General features: G+C 60.3%; 1 protein-coding gene and 1 long non-coding RNA gene across 3 annotated transcripts in view; one reads left to right on the top strand and one right to left on the bottom strand.

The window, feature by feature from the left end:
- Positions 1–18213, top strand: part of EPN2 (epsin 2) — a 55823-nt gene that overhangs the window by 13720 nt on the left and 23890 nt on the right. Inside the window, exons 2-3 of one of the 2 annotated variants that reach the window (XM_072938507.1) lie at positions 13068–13831; positions 15348–15518. In XM_072938507.1, coding sequence (XP_072794608.1) covers positions 13237–13831; positions 15348–15518 — 766 coding nt within the window. In that variant the 5' untranslated portion in view covers positions 13068–13236. The remainder of the gene's footprint in view (positions 1–13067; positions 13832–15347; positions 15519–18213) is intronic. The other variant, XM_072938508.1, reaches the window with a different exon arrangement.
- Positions 981–5343, bottom strand: LOC140686294 (uncharacterized). Its single transcript, XR_012060013.1, has 3 exons — positions 5190–5343; positions 2714–3045; positions 981–2629 (listed from the first exon to the last, which is right to left on the bottom strand). It is a non-coding gene; the product is annotated as an uncharacterized lncRNA (long non-coding RNA).

The following is an 18213-nucleotide window of genomic DNA, read 5'->3' as shown; positions in this document are numbered from 1 at the left end:
GTGCCCGTGGACTTTGCGCCTTTTGAGCATCAGGAGGCTTCCGAGGGAGAGTCCCAGACAAATGGGTGCCGCCCTTGAAGGCCTTTCCTCTTTGCCTGCGTCCACCCCCTCGCCGCCCCTTGTCCCCGACGCGTGGCCCGCACCCGGAGGCTTCCGTCCAGGGTACTGTCTGTCTGTTCCCACACGAGCTCTTTGCAGGCGGGGGCTGCGTTTGACGGCTCCGTGTGCCCAGGCCAGTGGCAGGTGCCGAGGACGCGCTACGCACGGTGGGTGCTTGGGGTTCTGCGCCAGTGGTGGGCGGGACCAGACCTGCTCGGCCGTGCTGGGGAGAGCAGGGGGACGCCCATCCCCGCCAGCTGGATATTGGGGGGTGGGGGTGCGCAGGACCGTCTTGGGCCCTGCCCCCGGCTCCCACGGCTCGCAGGCGGGGCACAGCCTGGCCGGCACTTGGAGCTGGGCTGCTCGCGCCTTTGGTGTCTGGGACCTGCGGGCCAAGGTCTTGACTTTTTTTTTGGAATGAGGCTGGGACTTTTTAAAAAAATGTAATACTCGTTTGAGTAGGGGACAGGCTCACAGAGCTCTGGAGCGAGGAGGTGTTGAAGTGCATTCTGTGAACTCGCGCCCGCCCCCTCTGCCCTCCGTCTCACAGCAGCCCCTTCGGTAGCCTTCCAGTGTTCCTGCACGAAGGCAAGGCAAAAGCAAGGTCGTGTTCTTGTGTCTCCCTTTTTGTTAAATGAAAGCTAGCACACCACACACAACTGTACACCTTGCGTTTTTACTTTCAGTGCAGTCTAGACAACCCGCGTCAGTAGGTAGAGAACCCCCGTCTTCCTCTCTCATAATGTGATTGAGAACTGCTGTGTAGACTCGTGGCGTTGCCCTCCGTTTTGTTGTGAATCCCGCCCCTGTGCCGCAGCGGCCGTTCCCCACGTGCTGCTTCCTAACAGGCCCATGGTGCGTGGTCTTACCTGTGCGTCCTCCCCAGTGGGCAGGTGGGGCTGCAGGCGGCCCCCCCCGGGGCAGCGCTGGCTCAGAGGGTAAGCACGTTCGTAATTTTCATAGATTTTGCCAAACTGCCCTCTGCACGGGTTACTGCACTTTGCACCCCCACCGGCCAGTGCCAGGGCCGGCACCCTACACCTCACCAACGGAAGGGACAGTCAAACGTGTGAGCTTCTGCCAACTTGACAGGTGTAAAGAGGATCTCAGCATAGGTTTAATTTGGGCTTTTCTGAAGTGTGAGTTGATCATATTGTCATGTTTCAGGACCATTTACTTTTTTTTTTCGTGGACAGTTCTTTTTCCCATTTTTTTCTTGGGTTATTGGTTGCTTATTTCTCAATTTCTGTGAGTTCTTTATATTTTTGGAAGGTTTGTTTATTGTGTTATGAGTTGTAAACACTTTTTCAGGCTGGGAGTTACTCTGATCTAGCCAGATTCTTTTGAGTACCCAACCCCCACCCCTGTCTCCTGTGTGTAAAGACCCAGGCTGCGGCGTTGGGGCACAGTCTAGTCCTACTGTGGCAGAGCCGCAGCCTTGGCTTCCATGCAGGATTTTAAGTTAATTGGCCACAGACACGTTTTCAGCATGAACACACAAGAATGAGTGTGTTTGAGTCCGCTGGGGATGGGCTGCTTGATGCCGTGAAAATAGCCCACCCCTGGAGTCTCAGTGCCCGGCACAGCGAAGGCCCCGTGTCCAGTGTGTCCGGTGTGTGTGGTCATTGTCAGCATTTGTGGACAGGCTGATGGAGCACCATTTTTTCTGATTGTTATTCGCAGCTTTATTGACGTGTGATTTAGGTACCACGCAATTAAGGTCACTCGTTTGAAATGCACAGTGCAGGAGCTTTCAGTCTATTTAGGGTTGTGCAGCCCTCAGCATTCCTCACCCCCAAAGAAGCCTGCGCCCAGTGAGCGGTCACCTCGCCCCAGCCTGTCAGTCTGCTCTGTGTCACATGGACGTGCCTGTTCTGGACGAGCCCTGTAACAGAGTCGCACAGTGCGTGGCCCTTAGTGTCTGGCTTCTCTGTGTGTTTTCAGAGTTCATTGTGTTGGGGCAGGTATCTGTACTTCCTTCCTTTTTAAGACTGAGCGGTATCTCGCTGTTTGGATACACCAGTGTATTGTTTTATGTACCCGTTCACTGGTTGATGCAAAGATCTTTTCACCTTCTGGCTGTAGGAGCAGTGCTGCTGTGGACACTGGTGTGCGTCGTGCCTGGGCACCATGTCCTTTCTCTTGTTAGAGACACAGGCCTCCACCGTCCCCACCATGTTGGGAAAGGAACACGGAGAATCGCACACCGGCTTCTAAAGTGCTGGGCAGGTGGTGACACGCATCACCTGTACCACACTGTAGTGGCCCGTGTGGGGACTGACTCCGCGGGGCTGGGGGTGAGCGCAGTGCTGCACCAGGGCGGGAAGGAGGTGAGCTGCAAATACTTGGCGAGTAGAACTGATGGCTACAGACAAGAGAAGTGGGTGTTCACGCTACCTGGGAGAGGGATTCTGGAGGGGGGAGGTCGCTCCAGGTGGAAATGACCTGCAGCTAACTGATTGACCTTGAGAGCTGGCTGGTGGGAAGCCCTGGTGTCTTCCAGGGAGCAGCTGGGAAGCACGTAGGCAGCCTGTGGAAGTAGCATTAGTTAGGTCCGTGCTGAGGAGGGGCGGGGCTGGGCTTCCCTGAGGGGACCCACGCCCTCTCTCCTCACCTGTCAGGTGCCTCCTTTGTAGATGCAGCACACAGTCAGGAAAGAGCAGCTGTCATCTCGGTGAGTTGGCCGGCAGCAGCGAGCCTGTGGTCCTTGAGTAGACAGGCCCGGCCTCCCCGGTCTTGGTCCTGCTGTCCCTGTGGAGTATCGTCGAGCAAAGGATGCCTCCTCTCCCACCTGGTTGTCCCCAGGGAGGCCGGAGGAGGAGGCTGGTGGCCGGTGACTCCTCTGAGGCAAGTATCAGTTCTGCCTCTTGAAGCAGAGTGTTTTCTGGGCAGATCGCATGTGCACAGTCGTCCGGGCTGAAAACGCACTCCTTTATTGTTATTTTTCTAAACAAAGTAGGGCAAAGGCAACATAAACATAGTTTGGACAAAAGCATTTGGCTAACGGAGATAAAAGTCAAAGGAAAATAACAACTTCAGTTTCTTTTTGGTTTTTGTGTTTTGACATTTGGCAGCGTACCTCTAATCTTTTAAGAATTAAAAAAAATTACATGGTGTGCAAACTGCAAACTGTGGTTTGTGTCTGCTCGTTAAACGCAGTGTGAAGTCGGCCCAGCCCAGAGCCTCCCTCGCCGGGGCGGGACGTTGCTGCCCCTGCTGAGCGGTCTCTGGGGGGCCAGGGGCCGGCAGGCGGCCCTGTGGGAGTGACAGTCTCACTCCGCCATCTGTGGGGCCTCGAGGGCTGCTGTTTCCGTTTTCCAGAGGAGGAAGCCGAGATTCAGTGGGGCAACTGAAAAGTGGCCCGAGGGCAGCCATCTTTCCGCTTGACCGAGTTGCTGTTTTCAAACTAGAGTGCTGTCAGAGGCCATGTTTCGTATTCCGGATTTAGGGGTTGGGTGGGGGTGCGGAGAGCAGCCGGGATGAGGGGGAGCAGGTGGGGGCTGGAGGCATTCCTTCCGGTGGCAGATGTGTGCCCGGCACCACGCCAGCCCCAGTGTGGAGACAGTCAGGGCCTCTGTCCCCAGAGCCTGCGGTCCAGAGGTCGTGGGAGGAAGGGGCGGGGAGCCGGAAGCGGGCGGCCTCCCAGGCCTCTGGCTCCAGCAGCCGGGCAGCAGGTGGTGGGTGCTCAGCAGAGGCTCCCCGGAGGGAAGGGGCGGTGGGCAGTGAGTTCAGTTTTGTGGCACAGAGAGCTGGGCCTCCAGGCAGCGGGTCTAGGAGGTCCGTGTGCAGTCCCCTCCCCCACCCCTGTCAGGGTGTCCGGCCTTTGGCAGCCTAATTAGGAGATGGCACGGCTTTCCCACTACCGTCGTGGCACCGGAGGCCTGCTTCTTGCCACCCCCCAGCCTCTGCGTGCCCTGAACCCTCCGCTCTCCCTCCGGCCCCGATGGCTCTGCTGTGTCTGTGCCCCTCCTGGCCCTTCGTGGACTTCTCTGGTGGCCACTCACATCCTCATCTCTGCCCTCCTGGGTCCCTCCAGAGGAGCGAGTAGCCCCTGCACCCTCCCCAACCCTCGGCACCGGCTGCCCTTGGCCTCTGCATTCACCCGCCTGTCCCGCCAGCGTCTCCAGCCGCATTCATCTGAGATAGAACTGCTTGTTCTGAGTCTTCCCTTCTGAAACCGGCACACTTTCCCCACCCTGACGTCCTGCTAAAGGTGCCTCTCTGTTTCCGCCCATTCCCGCCTGCTTGGGGCCTGCGCTTCTGGTGGTTCCTGCCCTCCCCAGTCCTCCCCACAGCCCTCTCGCCCTCTTCGGCTACATCAGGAGCTCAGAAGCGCCACCTTGATGGTGTCACATCTCTGCCCGCAAACACACAAACCCACTCCAGTAGCTTTGACTTCAGCAGTGTTTCTTAAAATAATTTTAAATGGTAACAGTTGAACGTTACTCATCTTAATAGTTTTTTAATCTTAAAAATGCCACGGTACTTTGGCACTTCCTCCGAGAGTTAGAGAGCTGCCGTGTGACCTGGCAACCCCCCTTGTTGGTGTCTGCGCAGAGAGGCCAGCACACACGTCCACACAAAAATGACACAGAGTTCATAGCAGCATTATGCACGACGGCCAAAAAATGGAAACAGCCCAGACGTCCTCCAGCGGATGCGGGGGTGGATGAAATGTGGTCTGTCCGTATGGTGGGGAATTACTCAGCCGTCAGGAGGAGTGAGGTACTGAGAGTGTGGTGTGAGTGGACCTTAAGACATGCTGGGTGAGAGGAGCCGGACACAGACGGCCGCACACTATGAGATTTCGTTTCCGTGAAAGTCCAGAGTAGGTGCACCCAGAGACAGGGGAGGTGAGTGGTTGGCAGGGCCGGGCGGCAGGCGGGGCGGGCGGTGGCTGCTGACCGGTAGGGCTTCTTTGGGTGATGCAGATGCACACGGCGGTGACGGTTATCCCGCATCGTGAGGATGCGGAATTGTAAGTGTGACTTGTACACTTTAAATGGTGAATTTTATCTCAATACAAATAGAAAGGCCCCCTCCCCCCAAAACGCCTTAGCAGGGATACCTGACTTCGTGTGTGTTATTACCTAAGGCGAGTCTTGGGGTTTAAAAGGAAGTTGATTTGAAGAAAACCACTGAGCAAGCAGCAGTGCGGCGTTCCTGAGAGGGCGTCTGGCTCTGGGGAGTGCCCTGTGGTAGCCGTTACCGCTGCGATGGGGCGGGGACGGGGCGGCGTCTGGCGGGCGGGTGAGCCGAGTGCGGCGGGAGGCCGGGCCCCTTCCCTGTCCGCACGCCGTCCCGCGGGCGGCAGGGTCTCCCGTGAGCATGCAGCCTGCGGCCGCTGCCCCGCGTGGGCCGCCTCCTGCCCAGGCCGGAGCCACGTCCTGTGCTTCCCTGCGGGCGTCGATCTTCACACGCCGAGTGTGTGCGGAGCGCCTGTCAGATCTGGTGTCGACTAAACCGTTCACCTGTCTGCACCGTGGTGGCAAAACGATGTTCTGAAACAACAGCAAGGCTGCTTTTACAGTGTGGTGCTGGGGACATGTGTGCCCCGTGGACGCAGTTCCCCTCCGAGGGGCTCGTTCTGGAGCAGCGAGGCACGCGTGCCGCAGGAGACACGCACACACCAGCACTCTTCCCCGTGGCAGGAGTTGGAAACGAGGCCAGCTGTCTGCCGGCGCGGCGGTGGGGGGTGCGCTGCCACGTGTGAACCGGGCAAGCGCGACCCCGCGGGGAAAGGCCGAGCTGCCCAGACGCGCAGCCGCCCGCGCGGGCCTCAGCGACGTGATGGCGGCGGCCAGAGCCAGTGGTGGAAGTTTCCCACCTTGCGCGGCAGAGTATTCTTTTTTAAAAAGCAGGGCACTCAGGACGGGGCGGGGCCGGCTTCCACTCGCTCTCCTGTGCGTCGGCAGCTCCGGCTCGGCTCGGCTCGGCTCGGCTCGGCTCGGCTCGGCTCGGCTCGGCTCGGCTCGGCTCAGCGGCTCTTGGAGGAGCAGCGGGAAGACCTGGGGGCCCCGCCCCCTCCAGGCCGGCTCTGACATTTAAGAGTCCGGTCAGTGTTGCCGAGTAAATAAAACGCTGGGAATGTCTCCAGCAGGGGAGGGCGGAGGGGAGTCACATTTTCGCTCTGAACCGAAAAAGGAAGTTTACCTTTCAGCGCCGAGACCCGGTCTTTCCTGGGGGTGTCTCAGACGCCACCTGTGCTAAAGGAGTAATTGGAGCTCTCAGGTGTTCCAGCCAGGTGACTGATTTAACAGAAGACACGGTGGCAGCCAAACACGTCCTCCTTAAGGGTGTGAGTTCTGAAGAGCTGGTTTTCAAATCGTCGCGGTCTCACTCTTCAGGCTCCCACCCTGCCTGGTGTCACCGAGTAGCCGTCTGTGGGCCGTCACAGCTCCCAGAGTGACGCTTTCTTGGGAGAGCACTGGAGGCACTCTGCCTTTGCGGGCTGCCTGGAAGAAGCTGCGACCGCCAGGGCTGGACCCTGGTGCAGCGCTCCACCTGCAGGGCCTCGGCCTCTGCTCGCGGGTGGCCGCTGGGCGCCGTCTGGCTCCGGCATCTTTGCTCCTGCCGCTTGGTTCGGTGAGCTGGGCAGGCCCTCCCATGACCAGCTGGACAGGTAGGAAGACAGTTGCTTCTCTGCCATCTTCTGGCCCCTTAAGCAGCAGGATGGGGTCCCTTCTAGGCCTTCAGGTTCAGTGAGGAAAAATTCGTTCTTCTCATGACTTGAAGCACTGGATTTGTCTGAAACCAAACAGGGTAAGAATAGAGATCAGAGGCTAGGGCAGAGGCAGAGGTCTGGGATCAGATCCTGGTCCTGCCGCTTGCTGGCACTAGCTTGGACCCGTTACTTAACCTCTCTGAGCCTCAGCTGCCTCCCCTGGGAAGTGAAGGTGCTGAGGGTAGAATTCTTGCAGCTCCGGCAAGCAGCTCACGTGAAGTCGCACCTGGCGTGTGGTCGGGGCTCAGTGCTCCCTAGCTTGTTTCGAGAGCCTCTCCTGTGTTCTGTTACTGTGCTGAGCCTGTCCTCTTACGATTACTGCTGGCGTCAAAGGGTTAGCACACCTGAGACCTTCCTCGGAAGTGCCAGCCGCACAGGAGAAGAGTGGGGCTGGTGACTGTGTTGTGTGTGGTCGGAAAGGGGCTTGGGGGTGACACCCCTACCGAACTGCAGGCGCCTTCCCTACAGCACCTTCTCCACGGAGCCCCTTGGTGCTCTGTAGGCTTTGCGCCCTGCCTTGGACGCTGCCCTGGAGTTGTCCTTGAGGGAGTGCTGAGAAACATCCTCGTGGACACATGCTGGCGCGGCTGGGCAGAGGAAGCCAGTGTCTGGACGCCGCTCTGCACCAGCCCCTCGAGGCCCGGCCTCCTGGCAGCGCCGGGCAGCGACTGTGCGCACCTCCATTAAGGCAGGTGTTGAGGTGGGGGCTCTGGAGCTTGCCCCCTGGCCCCTGGACGCCCAGCTAGGGAGGCGGGGCACAGATCCGGGGGTCGGGGGTGGGGAACCCCATCTGAGCCCCTGCTTGCCACCCTGGATGGCTGCTCTGGAGCCCAGGCAGCCGTGCTGCCCCTTGTCCGGCCTGGCGGTTCCTCTGTGCTAAGCACTCACTTGGTGCAGTCGTGTCCCTCCTGTCCTGGGTGCTGTGTCACCAGGCAGAACGTAGAGCAGAGCAGCTGTTCTGACCCGAGCGGTGAAGGCGTAGGGGGGAACTCAGCGGAGCCTGGTCCCAAGGTGTGAACTCTGGGTCGCGAGCAGACGGGACCGGGGACGCAGCTTTTACTCTCATTTCCCCCTGCTCCTCCACTCAGCACCGGTCAGCGCTCACCCCGAATCAGGCATGAACGGTGCCGGGCTCTTATGGGGCCTGGGGGCCTAGGAGGTGAACCAGCCAGCAGATGTGTGGGCAACAAAATGTCCCACACAGAGGGGCTCTGCCAAAAATTAAAGCTGGTGACTTAAGAGTGAGCGGTGGTTCCCAGGAGGCGATGTTTTAGTTGGGATCTAGAATGGCAGGAGAGAGCCAGTGTGGTGACAGTCCCAGCGAGTGGGAGGCTGGCGGGCAGAGGAAGCAGCACGGGGGCCCAGGTTGTCCCAGTCGGCAGGGAAGTGACTGGGACAGGGGTGCAGCACACTGGCAGCACAGGAAGAGTTAACCTCCTGAAGTTTGGACGGTGAGGCTTATCTTTTGACCTTTTGCTGAAGTGCTCCGTTCGGGGCCTGCGGGGTCGGGCTGGGGACAAGGCCCACCTGTGGAGTTCAGTGGACGTCAGCCGTCACTGTCTGAAGTCTGAGGGGCCGCCTTCCTCCACAGCTGCGTGGGGAGAGGCGCGACCTCCCAGGTCTGCTGGGTTAAGGGCAGAGGTGAGCACGCCACTCCTTTTCGTGGTCTCGTGCTTGCACGGCGTGGAGACACCTGCTTCCTGCCTGCAGTTCCTCTGGGCAGCATCTTGAGCTCCTTTTGAGAAGAGTGTCCGGTCACTGCTGTGCCTGACACTGGGCCTGTGGGGCTCTGGCCACGGGGCCCACGGCCCCCACTTGGCTTCCGCTCTCCCACTGGCTCCTCGGGACATGGCGAGAGCCCAGCACTGGGCGCCACCACGGTGACCAGCCAGCTCTAAATTAAGCATGAAATCATGGGAATTCTGAATTTTTCCATGTAGCTCTGCTTTTTTCCCCCAAAGATGTCAAGCTGGGAGACTGTACTGATCAAATTGTCATCCATCACCGGGCCTGCCCTGTGGGGCGGGGTGGGTGTGAAGCCATCAGAGGCTCCTTCTGTGACCCCCAGCCTCTGGGTGGCATAGCCGTCTGCCATGACCGGGCTTTTCTGGCAGCAGAGTCACGACGTGTAGACTGCATACTGACCCAGGGGCACACATGCACACTGCCTTCCTCGGAGGAGGGTCGAGTTCTTGTGCATCCCAAGGCCCACGGGGGGCCCTGCCCTCCTGCCCAGCTGGAGCCCCACTGGCCGGCTGAGAGGGACAGCCACCGCTAAGCTTGTTCCCAGAATCCCAGCCTCCGCGTGGCAGACCTGTGGCTGGAGCTGGTATCGCTGGGCGTGAGCCAGTTGTCACAAAGGGGCCTGGGGACCGAAGGGTTTGGCAGAGCATCTGGCCCACCCTGTCCCTTCAGGAGCACGAGGCTGGTCCCAGCCTGGCCTGGAGCCCTGCTTTCCCAGCTCCCGGGTCTGTGTGCTCCGGGTCTGTGTGCTCCCGGGTCTGTGTGCTCTGGTCTCCGTGCTGTTTGCTCTTTGGCATGATTTTTGAAGAGTGCTGCCCGTGATCAGGCATTTGCAAAACTACTTTGAGGAGTGGGGGAGGTGGGGAGCATTGGGGTTCTTTGTTCTTTATGCAGGAGTTTGACCCCTAGGGAGGCGCGGCTTGTCCCACCCCCACTTCTGAGTGACTGGGGGTTGGCCAGAACATGCCTCCTGACCCCGTCCTTGCTTCACACCATCTTTAAGATGACCACATTTCAGTACCTGTGTAATCTGCGTTCCCGGAGACCAAATGGTGGGCCACACTGGTGAAGAAAAACGAGGTTCTGCATGTGTGTGCTCAGTGCTTTGTTTCTGCTTTTAGAAGAATCACGGACACGCAGTCATAGGAGGCTGATGTGGGATTTGAACTCTCCAAGACTGCTGTGTCTGGGGAGAGGCCCCAGTGGCCCTTTGGTAGAGGGGGACAGGGGTGGTCCAACATGGGGGCGGAGCCTTCAGTCCCCGCTGTGGCCGGAGAGGGGTTCGTGAGCAGTTTCATGGTACCTGCTTTATCATCTGGAAGTTAAGCTTCGAATGTTTGTTTTTGAACTTCTTGAAGTATATGAGTGTAAAGTTTTTTGAAGTCACTTTTGGGAGAGAGGAAATCTGGTTTCTCCCCCGAGGAGTCATCAGGATGCGGATGCGTTGTCAGTGAGGCGGGCGCTTCCCTCTCTGGCCGAGCCTCACGTCCCCGGCAGGTGTGCAGGCTGTCTCCCTGCACCGGCGGCAGCGTGGCGTCGGGCACTAGGTTATTGCTCTCAGCCATGCTTTCTCTCTGGGCGAATGGTCACTGGAGAGGAGAGCCGCACTGTCCCAGCTGTCCCAGTGCTACCGCTACGGTGGCCACGCGGGCCATGGTCTGGGCCTCCCAGGCAGAGCCTCTAAGGGGGGCCACAGCACCTTGTCCGTGGCGGGGAGGGGCTGTGTCCTCGCTCTTGCCCCTCGCACAGACAAGTGAGACCCAGTGGTTCACAGATTAGCATTTGTGACTGTCACTCAGTGACCTGTGGCCCTCATTTCAGTGTGCCCGGACGTCACCACGGAGCTTGAAAAGGCTGTCGCATCTCTTCAGCGCGATTCTGTGTTCGCAGCTCTGTGTACCGCTGCAGGGGAGGTGGCTGCAGCCCAGCCCTCGTGCTCCCTGTCACCTGCCTTGAGAAAGTCACAGGAGGCTGCCAGACACAGGAGGTGGGAGCTACCACCTGCGGGGAGGATTTCCAGATCAAGTTGTGCAGTGACATCTGTTGATAGTGACAAGATGATCACCATCAGTGCTGGCTGACCTGTGACTTTGGGTTTTGGGGGGTGGGGGAGGGTGCTGTTCCATTGAAGCTAGCCCTGGTCCCTGAGGATGGTCCCTGATCCCTGAAAAGCCACCAGAATCTCTGGGGGGGTTTGTTGGAGACCCTGACTGACAGGGTACGTCCTCTCCACACTTAGCCGGCCACGTGCCGTGTAGCACAGCATGACTGCCCAGACACACGGGGGCCTTGGCCAGGGACCCACCTGGCTGCTCCAGCCTTGGAGAGCCTCTTCTTCTGTGTTGAGGACTCTAGACTTGGAAGGAATTTCCCCACCCAGCTCTGCAGGCCCTGTTTATGGAATTCTTCTTGCCTCCAGGGGCATCACTCTGGCCTTGGAATTTTTTGTTTGTGTTTTCAGTTTTGTTCTAGTTGCTGTTTTATTCAGTCTCTGTCCAGTCCCCACTGTTGAATTCTAGTTGTGTTTTCAGATATGCCAGAATTTTTCTGCCCCAGCCTGTCCTCGGCAAATGCAGTGACTCAGCTGTTACTTTACGGTCACCATTACCAGCTAAAGAGTGACAACCCGGACTTTGGCGGGGCACCTGCGTTTTGAGGGGTGAGGACGCAGCTGCTCGGGTGGCCTGGGCGCGGGTCAGCTGTGGCTGAGGGGCCTGGTTGGAGCCCCTGCTTGAGGTCTGGGGGGGCCCATGCTGCACATGTGCCGTTCGCTGTTGCCTGAGACAGGAGAGCAGGCGGCCGCAGGTGACACAAGACTGCGCTGGCTCCCGCAGCCGAGTGCGGGGTGAGTGGCTTCAGGTGCAGGTGGGCCTTTGGGCTCAAATGGTGTCCTGTCCTGCTCCGGCTCTGTCCCTGGGCTCCATGCTGGCTTCTGCGTCGGCTTCACCCTAGGTGAACCCCAGCTCTGTGGGGGCTTCCAGCAGTGTTCTGATGGGCTGGGCCACTCCCTGCTGGAACCACTCCCTGCCAGCGGCCGAGGCTCCTTCCCAGACAAGGGGTGTGGGAACAGCACAGGCAGAAACAACAGGTCGCATCTCTGGCACGGAGCTGAAGTGGCCTTTGGCTTCAGGAACCATCCCTGTTGCTGGGGACTGACTGTAGTAAAGGGAGTGTCCCTTCCACATCGAATAGCCTGGCCCTTGATGTGGCGTCTCCAGAGCTGCCGAGGGCCTTTGCCGGGCCTGGCAGTGGTGAGTGTCGCAGGCCAGCTGACATCATCATCGTCGGGCCCGGAGGTGATGGGGCTCCCGTTGTTTCCGCAGTCCCGGGTGCAGGCGCCGTGAGCAAGCAGGGGTGCTGGCAGCCTGAGGAGGGCAGTGCGGGCAGCGAGCAGGCAAGCTGTGCGAAAAAGAGTGAGAACAGAACAGAACTCAGGTCCCCGGCCTGCACTTGAGGGGCGCCCCGCAGGAGTGCAGCGCGTTTGCGGCCCAGTCCTGAGGTGGGAGGGGAGGTTTAAAGTGGTCTCTGGCGGACTTGGGTGGGGCACCTGGCCCACTGGCCCTGAACGTGGCTCCTCGGAGGTGCCTTCTGGGCCCCTGTCCCGTCAAGAGACGTGCACCCTGTCCACCCTTCTCGCCGCCTCTGGGCCTGGGTCTCTCTGTGGCTTTGGGAGAATAGCAGGTGGTTTATGGCCTTGGTGTATTTTTTCTGACCATGACAAATTTTCTTAGCTTCAAAGCCTAGTTATTTCAGACAGACTGACAGCAGGTGTCTCTGCGGGGGCCGCAGCCCTCTCTGCGGTGTCCGGGAGGGCAGAGCCCCAGCCTTCACGCACATGAATTGCTGCCTTTTCTTTAGCACCAGGGGCCTCGGAGGCTCGGGGGTGCCCTGGCCAGTCCTCATGGCCTCTCGCTGGGAGGGCACGGGCTCCAGCTGTCCTGGGCACCACCCAAGCAGCCGGACAAGAGGCCGGGAGGCCAGTCAGCAGAGTCCCACGCATCCTTTCTTCCTAAGGAAGTTGATTCTTTTCATTATAGTTCTGATCATTCATGTCCTTTTTACCAGGACCGTTTGTTCTGACTGTTTAATGGGAGCTGCCTCCTGACCCGGGGGAAGTCGGCCGGATGTCCTCGGCACTGGGTCCCAGCTCCACCTGCTGTGCTCCCGGGAAGTGGGGCAGGCATTCCTGCTGGCCGCACGGTGGGGTGACAGATGAAGTGCTGGGAGGCCCCTGGGCCTTAGGGGCATCTGAGCGCCACCAGCGACGTGGACAAGTGTTTGCTTTTGGAGCTGGAGAAGCTGTTGGGAGGAGCTGCACTCTTGTCCCTTTTGAGTGTGAGAGTGGCTGTGGGTGAACATCCTTACCGTGTCAGGTGCGCGGGTCCCTGTCGGGCCAGACGTCCTCTCATCGCCCCGGTGGACCAGCGCTGCTGTTCATAACACGCCTGCCGCCTCGGAGGGGCGCCTGCAAGTGAACGCTTGTCTTTCTTTCTTTCCCCAGGTCATGGCGTCCAGCTTGTGGGACCTGAGGCTCCAGCAGAGGCAATGACCACCAGGGACCCTGCCCCAGACCTGTTACAGAGCCTGGACCTTCTTGGGACACGAGCCTGCCCGGGACAGGGAAGCTTCTCTCTTTGAAGAGCTTTGCGTTTGTAACAAAGGAAGTCAAGATGACGACTTCGTCCATCAGGCGGCAGATGAAAAACATCGTGAACAATTACTCGGAAGCCGAGGTTAAAGTCCGGGAAGCCACCTCCAATGACCCGTGGGGCCCGTCCAGCTCGCTGATGACTGAGATCGCGGACCTGACCTACAACGTGGTGGCCTTCTCGGAGATCATGAGCATGGTGTGGCGGCGGCTCAACGACCACGGACGGAACTGGCGGCACGTGTACAAGGCGCTGACGCTGCTCGACTACCTCGTCAAGACGGGCTCTGAGCGCGTGGCCCAGCAGTGCCGCGAGAACATCTTCGCCATCCAGACCCTGAAGGACTTCCAGTATGTCGACCGTGACGGCAAGGACCAGGGCATCAACGTGCGTGAGAAGTCCAAGCAGCTGGTGGCGCTGCTCAGGGATGAGGAGCGGCTGAAGGCTGAGCGGGCCCAGGCCCTCAAGACCAAGGAGCGCATGGCCCAGGTGGCCACCAGCATGGGCAGCAACCAGATCTCCTTCGGCCGAGGCTCCAGCCAGCCCAACCTCTCCACCAGCTACTCAGAGCAGGAGTACGGCAAGGCTGGGGGGTCGCCCGCCTCCTACCACGGCTGTGAGTAGTGGCCCGAGCGCCGCGCGGGCCCAGGGCTCGTGGCCTGGCCTCCTCCGCACCAGCCTCTGGCAGCCCAGGCGGCAGTGCCCTCGACCTGCCTGGAGTCATGGTTACCGAGGGGCTTTTGGCCCCTGGGCTGCTCTGGCTTGGGGGTCTGGAGCCCCTCCACTGCACTGGGGTTTGCCTCTGTACAGTGGCCTCGAAGCAGGCCTCTGCTGCCTCCTGCAGTGAGGGGCTGGCCTGCTGCACAGCAGGGGTCCTGGCTGTTCAGGGTGACCTGGTTCCTTCAGTGTCAAATTCAGTGTCTTTCTAGTGGCTGTGCTGTGGGTCTCCTGACCTGCTCAGCATCTCTGCTGCCTCAGGTGGGAGGGCGTTCCTGTGGGCCGCTCAGTTGCCCGGCTGGGTCTGTGCTGGTTTGTGTGTGTGGGTGCTGCTCTGTTGTCTTATTTTGCACGTCAGTTGCTCTGGGTCTTCGTCCAGCAATCGGGAGACTTCAGGGGTCAGAAGTGGGTCTCAGGGCCTGAGCCATGCTGCCATCCTGGTGGTCGAGTGGTACCGTCCCTGGAAGGGTGCCCCTCTGCCTTCGCAGTGCAGAGGCGAGACAGGTGGCCCTGTGGCCTGGAGTGGGGATGCGGAAATTTAATCTTTTTGCTGTAAGAACAAAAGTGCAGGTCCCCATACCCTTTGTTTTTGGAATCAGTAACTCAGCACAAGAGTGAACTTGTTATAAAGGGAGTTGCTAACAGTTTGACAAGCCCTTGTCGACCTGGCTCAGTTGCCAGACCACGTGCTGCTGGTTCCCGCTCCGGCAGGTCTCGGTTTGGTGATGTCCCGCCACCTGCTGCATTTTGAGAACCCGGTCGAGCGGGAGATTGCGTAGTAGGTTCAGACTCCCTACCTCTAGGGATCCTGAGTTTCTGTCACAGAGGTTGGTGTTTCCTGTTCCTCTTGTGGTTACTGCTGTTTCCCCGCTTGGCTTGAGCTCCTCTGCTGAGGCAAAGGCTGTGACCTTCGTGAAACCCCTTGGAGGAAATGGGCTCTGGGGGCTCCCCCCAGTGAAGGAAGACCACCCTGGGGAAGTGAGGCCGCAGGACTCCCTCAGGGAGCCCCTCCACCCCAGGAAGGCCCTTCCTCGGAAGTGGCTGCGTCTGAGCCTAAGGCCCCAGCTTCGGGGGCTGCTCTCCTCCCCACGAGCCTTTTGCAGTCATGGTCCCCAGGCCAGAGGGCAGAAGCGAGGTGCTGAAGCCATGTCCCCTCTGTCAGCCTGAGGGTGTTCCAGCTGCAGGGACAGGGCAGGGCCGCCAGAGCCTGGGCATCCAGGTGGCCCGGTCTTGGTTCTGCCACCATGAGGCCCCCTCTCTGAGCTCCCTCAGTGTGGTCCCCTGCGACCTTGAGCTTGAGCTGCATGTGGAGGGTCAGGACGGGGTCCCTGGCTGTTCACTTGCCTGGCCTGGCCGCGCCCTCTCCCGCTAACAGCCTGTCTCTCTCTGTGTGTGTGTGTGTCCCTGCCCTGCAGCGCCCGAGGCCTCGCTGTGTCCCCAGCACCGCACGGGGGCCCCGCTGGGTCAGAGCGAGGAGCTGCAGTCGCTGAGCCAGCGCCACCCCTTCCTGCTGCACCCGGGGCCGGCCTCCCGCCCAAATGGCGACGGGTCCCAGCCCTGCCTCACTTGTGACCGCGCAGCCCGAGGTGGGAGATGCTGGGCAGCTTGCTGGGGGTGTGTCGTACTGCCAGTACAGCCAACTCTCCCCCTGCCTCCTGGGCCCCAAGACCAAGGTCCAGCGCCCAGGCCCGCCTTCCTCTGTCCCCAGAGTCATGGCCTGGCCGTGCTCCCTCAGGCCTTGGCACGCCCCTGCCAGAGGGTCAGCTGCAGGCTCACGGGGCGCTGCTCTCCGGGGAAGGCCAGGGGCTGCCTGCCTCTGCCCACACCCCCACACCCTGAGGTGCTGGAGGGGCTCCGCTGTCCCCCAGACCTGGGCGTGGCAGAGGACCAGACAGCTTGGCCTGCTGAGCCAGGAGGGTGTGGCTCACATGCCACCTCACCGGGCACACCCGAGGGCCTCGGGTGGTCCTGGGCGCCATCCTCGGTGGGGCAGGTCCGTGCCTTGCTGACGGCAGAGTGGGATTGCCTTGCTCCTCACTCTCTGCCTTCCCACCGTGTGCCCACGACTGTGGCAGTTAGCTGCACTGCCAGTTAGGGCGCGGTGCTGAAGGCACCTGACTCAGTCGGCAGCTGAAAATAAGGCTTCTCTTTTGACTGATTAATAATGGATTCCAGACAGAGTCTCCAACTGTTGCAGGTTAAACTGAAAACAGAATTCACTGTTGTCTGCAAGAAAATGCTCTCAGTCTAACCTGCCTGCGGTCCCCGGGGGCCCACCGCAAGAGGGGGAGCCGCTTCTCTTCTGCTCTTACGGGGAGGGGCACCGGGAAGAGCTTCTGTGCGACTTCCAGACAAGGCGGTGGCCGTTGTCAGCCCTGGAGACAGTCACCGCTCACTCGTGCCTCCTGACACTGCAGCCAGCCTGAGCTGGGTGCTCATGTGGTCACTGGGTTTAGCTCTGGAACATTTCCTTCATGTCCTGAACTCCCCGCACAGCTTGTGGCGGACTTTGTATGGGGACCAGCTTTGCGCTGTAGGGACCGCAGGGCAGGCGTGTTTGGAAGGCTCGCCCAGAGGCACAGGTTACACGCGTCTCTAACGGCAGATCTGCAGGGCCGTTCCCGGCGGGTCCTGCCCATTCAGTAGCTGGTGAGGTGTGTGTGGCGTCTTGGGGTTCACTCCACTCCTGGGCAGGCTGGCTCTCCCGGGCTGCTGCAGGTTATGCCCAGGCCGTGCCGCCCCCGTGCCATTGCCCACGCGAGTCCCTCCCCTCCGTGCCCGCCCCCCAACAACATCTGGCGAGTTGCTTGGCCCACAAGCCCGTGAGGAGTTCTCTTCTTCTTCAGCTCTGGTAGAAATTAAGGAAAAATGAGTTGGTTTGGGTTTTGACAGTTCCTCATGCCCCAGGTGCATTTGGGGCAGACAAGTGCAGCTTGACGCCCCATTTCACGCTCTGGCTGTGCAGAGTGTGTGCCCCTCTCCAAGTCTCACACCCGCTCCGCCAGGGGCCGCCACTGGGGGAACTCCTTTTTGATCACCTACCCGAGTATTGAGGGTAAGCTGAGGGCTGCATCTATGCACGTGGGGGTCTGCTTTGAACAAACTGGCTTGGAATCCAGGTTGGAGAAGTCAGACTGACATGAAATATGGGCTGTGATTCAGGGGAGACGTTTGTGAGGGGCGCACGTGGCACCCCAGACCCACGGGGGAGGCCTACTGGGCATGGTGCAGACCCACGGCGGGGGCGGGGAGGCGGCCTGGCACCGTGGGGGCCCCTCAGTGCGCTCTGCTGGCGGGCACAGTCTGCTGCCGTCTGCCCAGCACCTGCGTCCTCCTGTCCCTCAGCAAGGGTTTGAGTCCCCACGTGTGCCCCCACCCCACCCACAGGAGAGAGGCGGTCACGCTGCGTGCTATATCCAAAACCGAAACGACCCGGTGTGTGTGGGGTGGAGGTGGGGTGGTCTGAGCAGTAGGAGTGCCCAGAACAAGCCTGGAGGTAGGAGGAGCCGTGGGGTGTCTGGAGGGCAGGGAGGGTCTTTGTCCTGACACTTGGCGTCTGTGTGTGGATGTCGCAGTGGCAGAACACCTCCTCCTGCTTTGCCGGTGCAGGGCCCTCCGGGTCCTCAGGAGCCTTTCGGCTTTTACTCAGTGAACTGGGAGGCAGGGGAGGGTTTGGATCCAAGGAAGGATTTGATCTGATTTAAGGAGGAGAAAGCTTAGGAGGACCCTCCAGCTGTACGGGGCGGGCGAGCGCAGGGAGACCCTTCCCCATCCCCTGGGGGAGATGACGTGCCTGGATCTTGGGGCGGTAGAGGTGGCTGGGCTGATCTTGAAGGAGAGGCCGCAGGACCGGCTGGAGGGCCGGTCGGTGAGGGGCTGAGGGCCACCCCGATCACTGCCGCAGGGCACCTGCTGCCCCTTGTGGGACCTGGCCATGGAGGTGGGGCTCTGAGGAGCCTAGGGCCTGGGAGGGAGCTCTGCCCGAGGTGCCTTCAGCTCTCTGGCCTCACCTGGCGCTCGCGGACGCCCTCCCCACCAGAGCTGCGGCCGTGGCCGCCTGTGTCTTGCCTTGCACAGCCTGGCACATAGTCAGTCGGTGCTTGGACTGCTGTGTGACGGCCTGGCAGGAGTCTAGGGGACCCTGGGTCTCCCACGACCCTGCCGTGGTCGGCCACACCTAAGCCTGTTGCAGGGAACCTGAAAGCTTCTGTGCACCGTTTTACGCATGTGTTTGGGAAGGTCCCGCGGGCAGCAGACTCTCCTGGGGCCACGGGGAGGCCG

Source organism: Vicugna pacos, chromosome 16 (genome assembly GCF_048564905.1).
Source record: "Vicugna pacos chromosome 16, VicPac4, whole genome shotgun sequence".
NCBI classification, from domain to species: domain Eukaryota; kingdom Metazoa; phylum Chordata; class Mammalia; order Artiodactyla; family Camelidae; genus Vicugna; species Vicugna pacos.
Note: the sequence above shows the minus strand (reverse complement) of the source record. Positions and strands in the feature narration are given on the sequence as shown.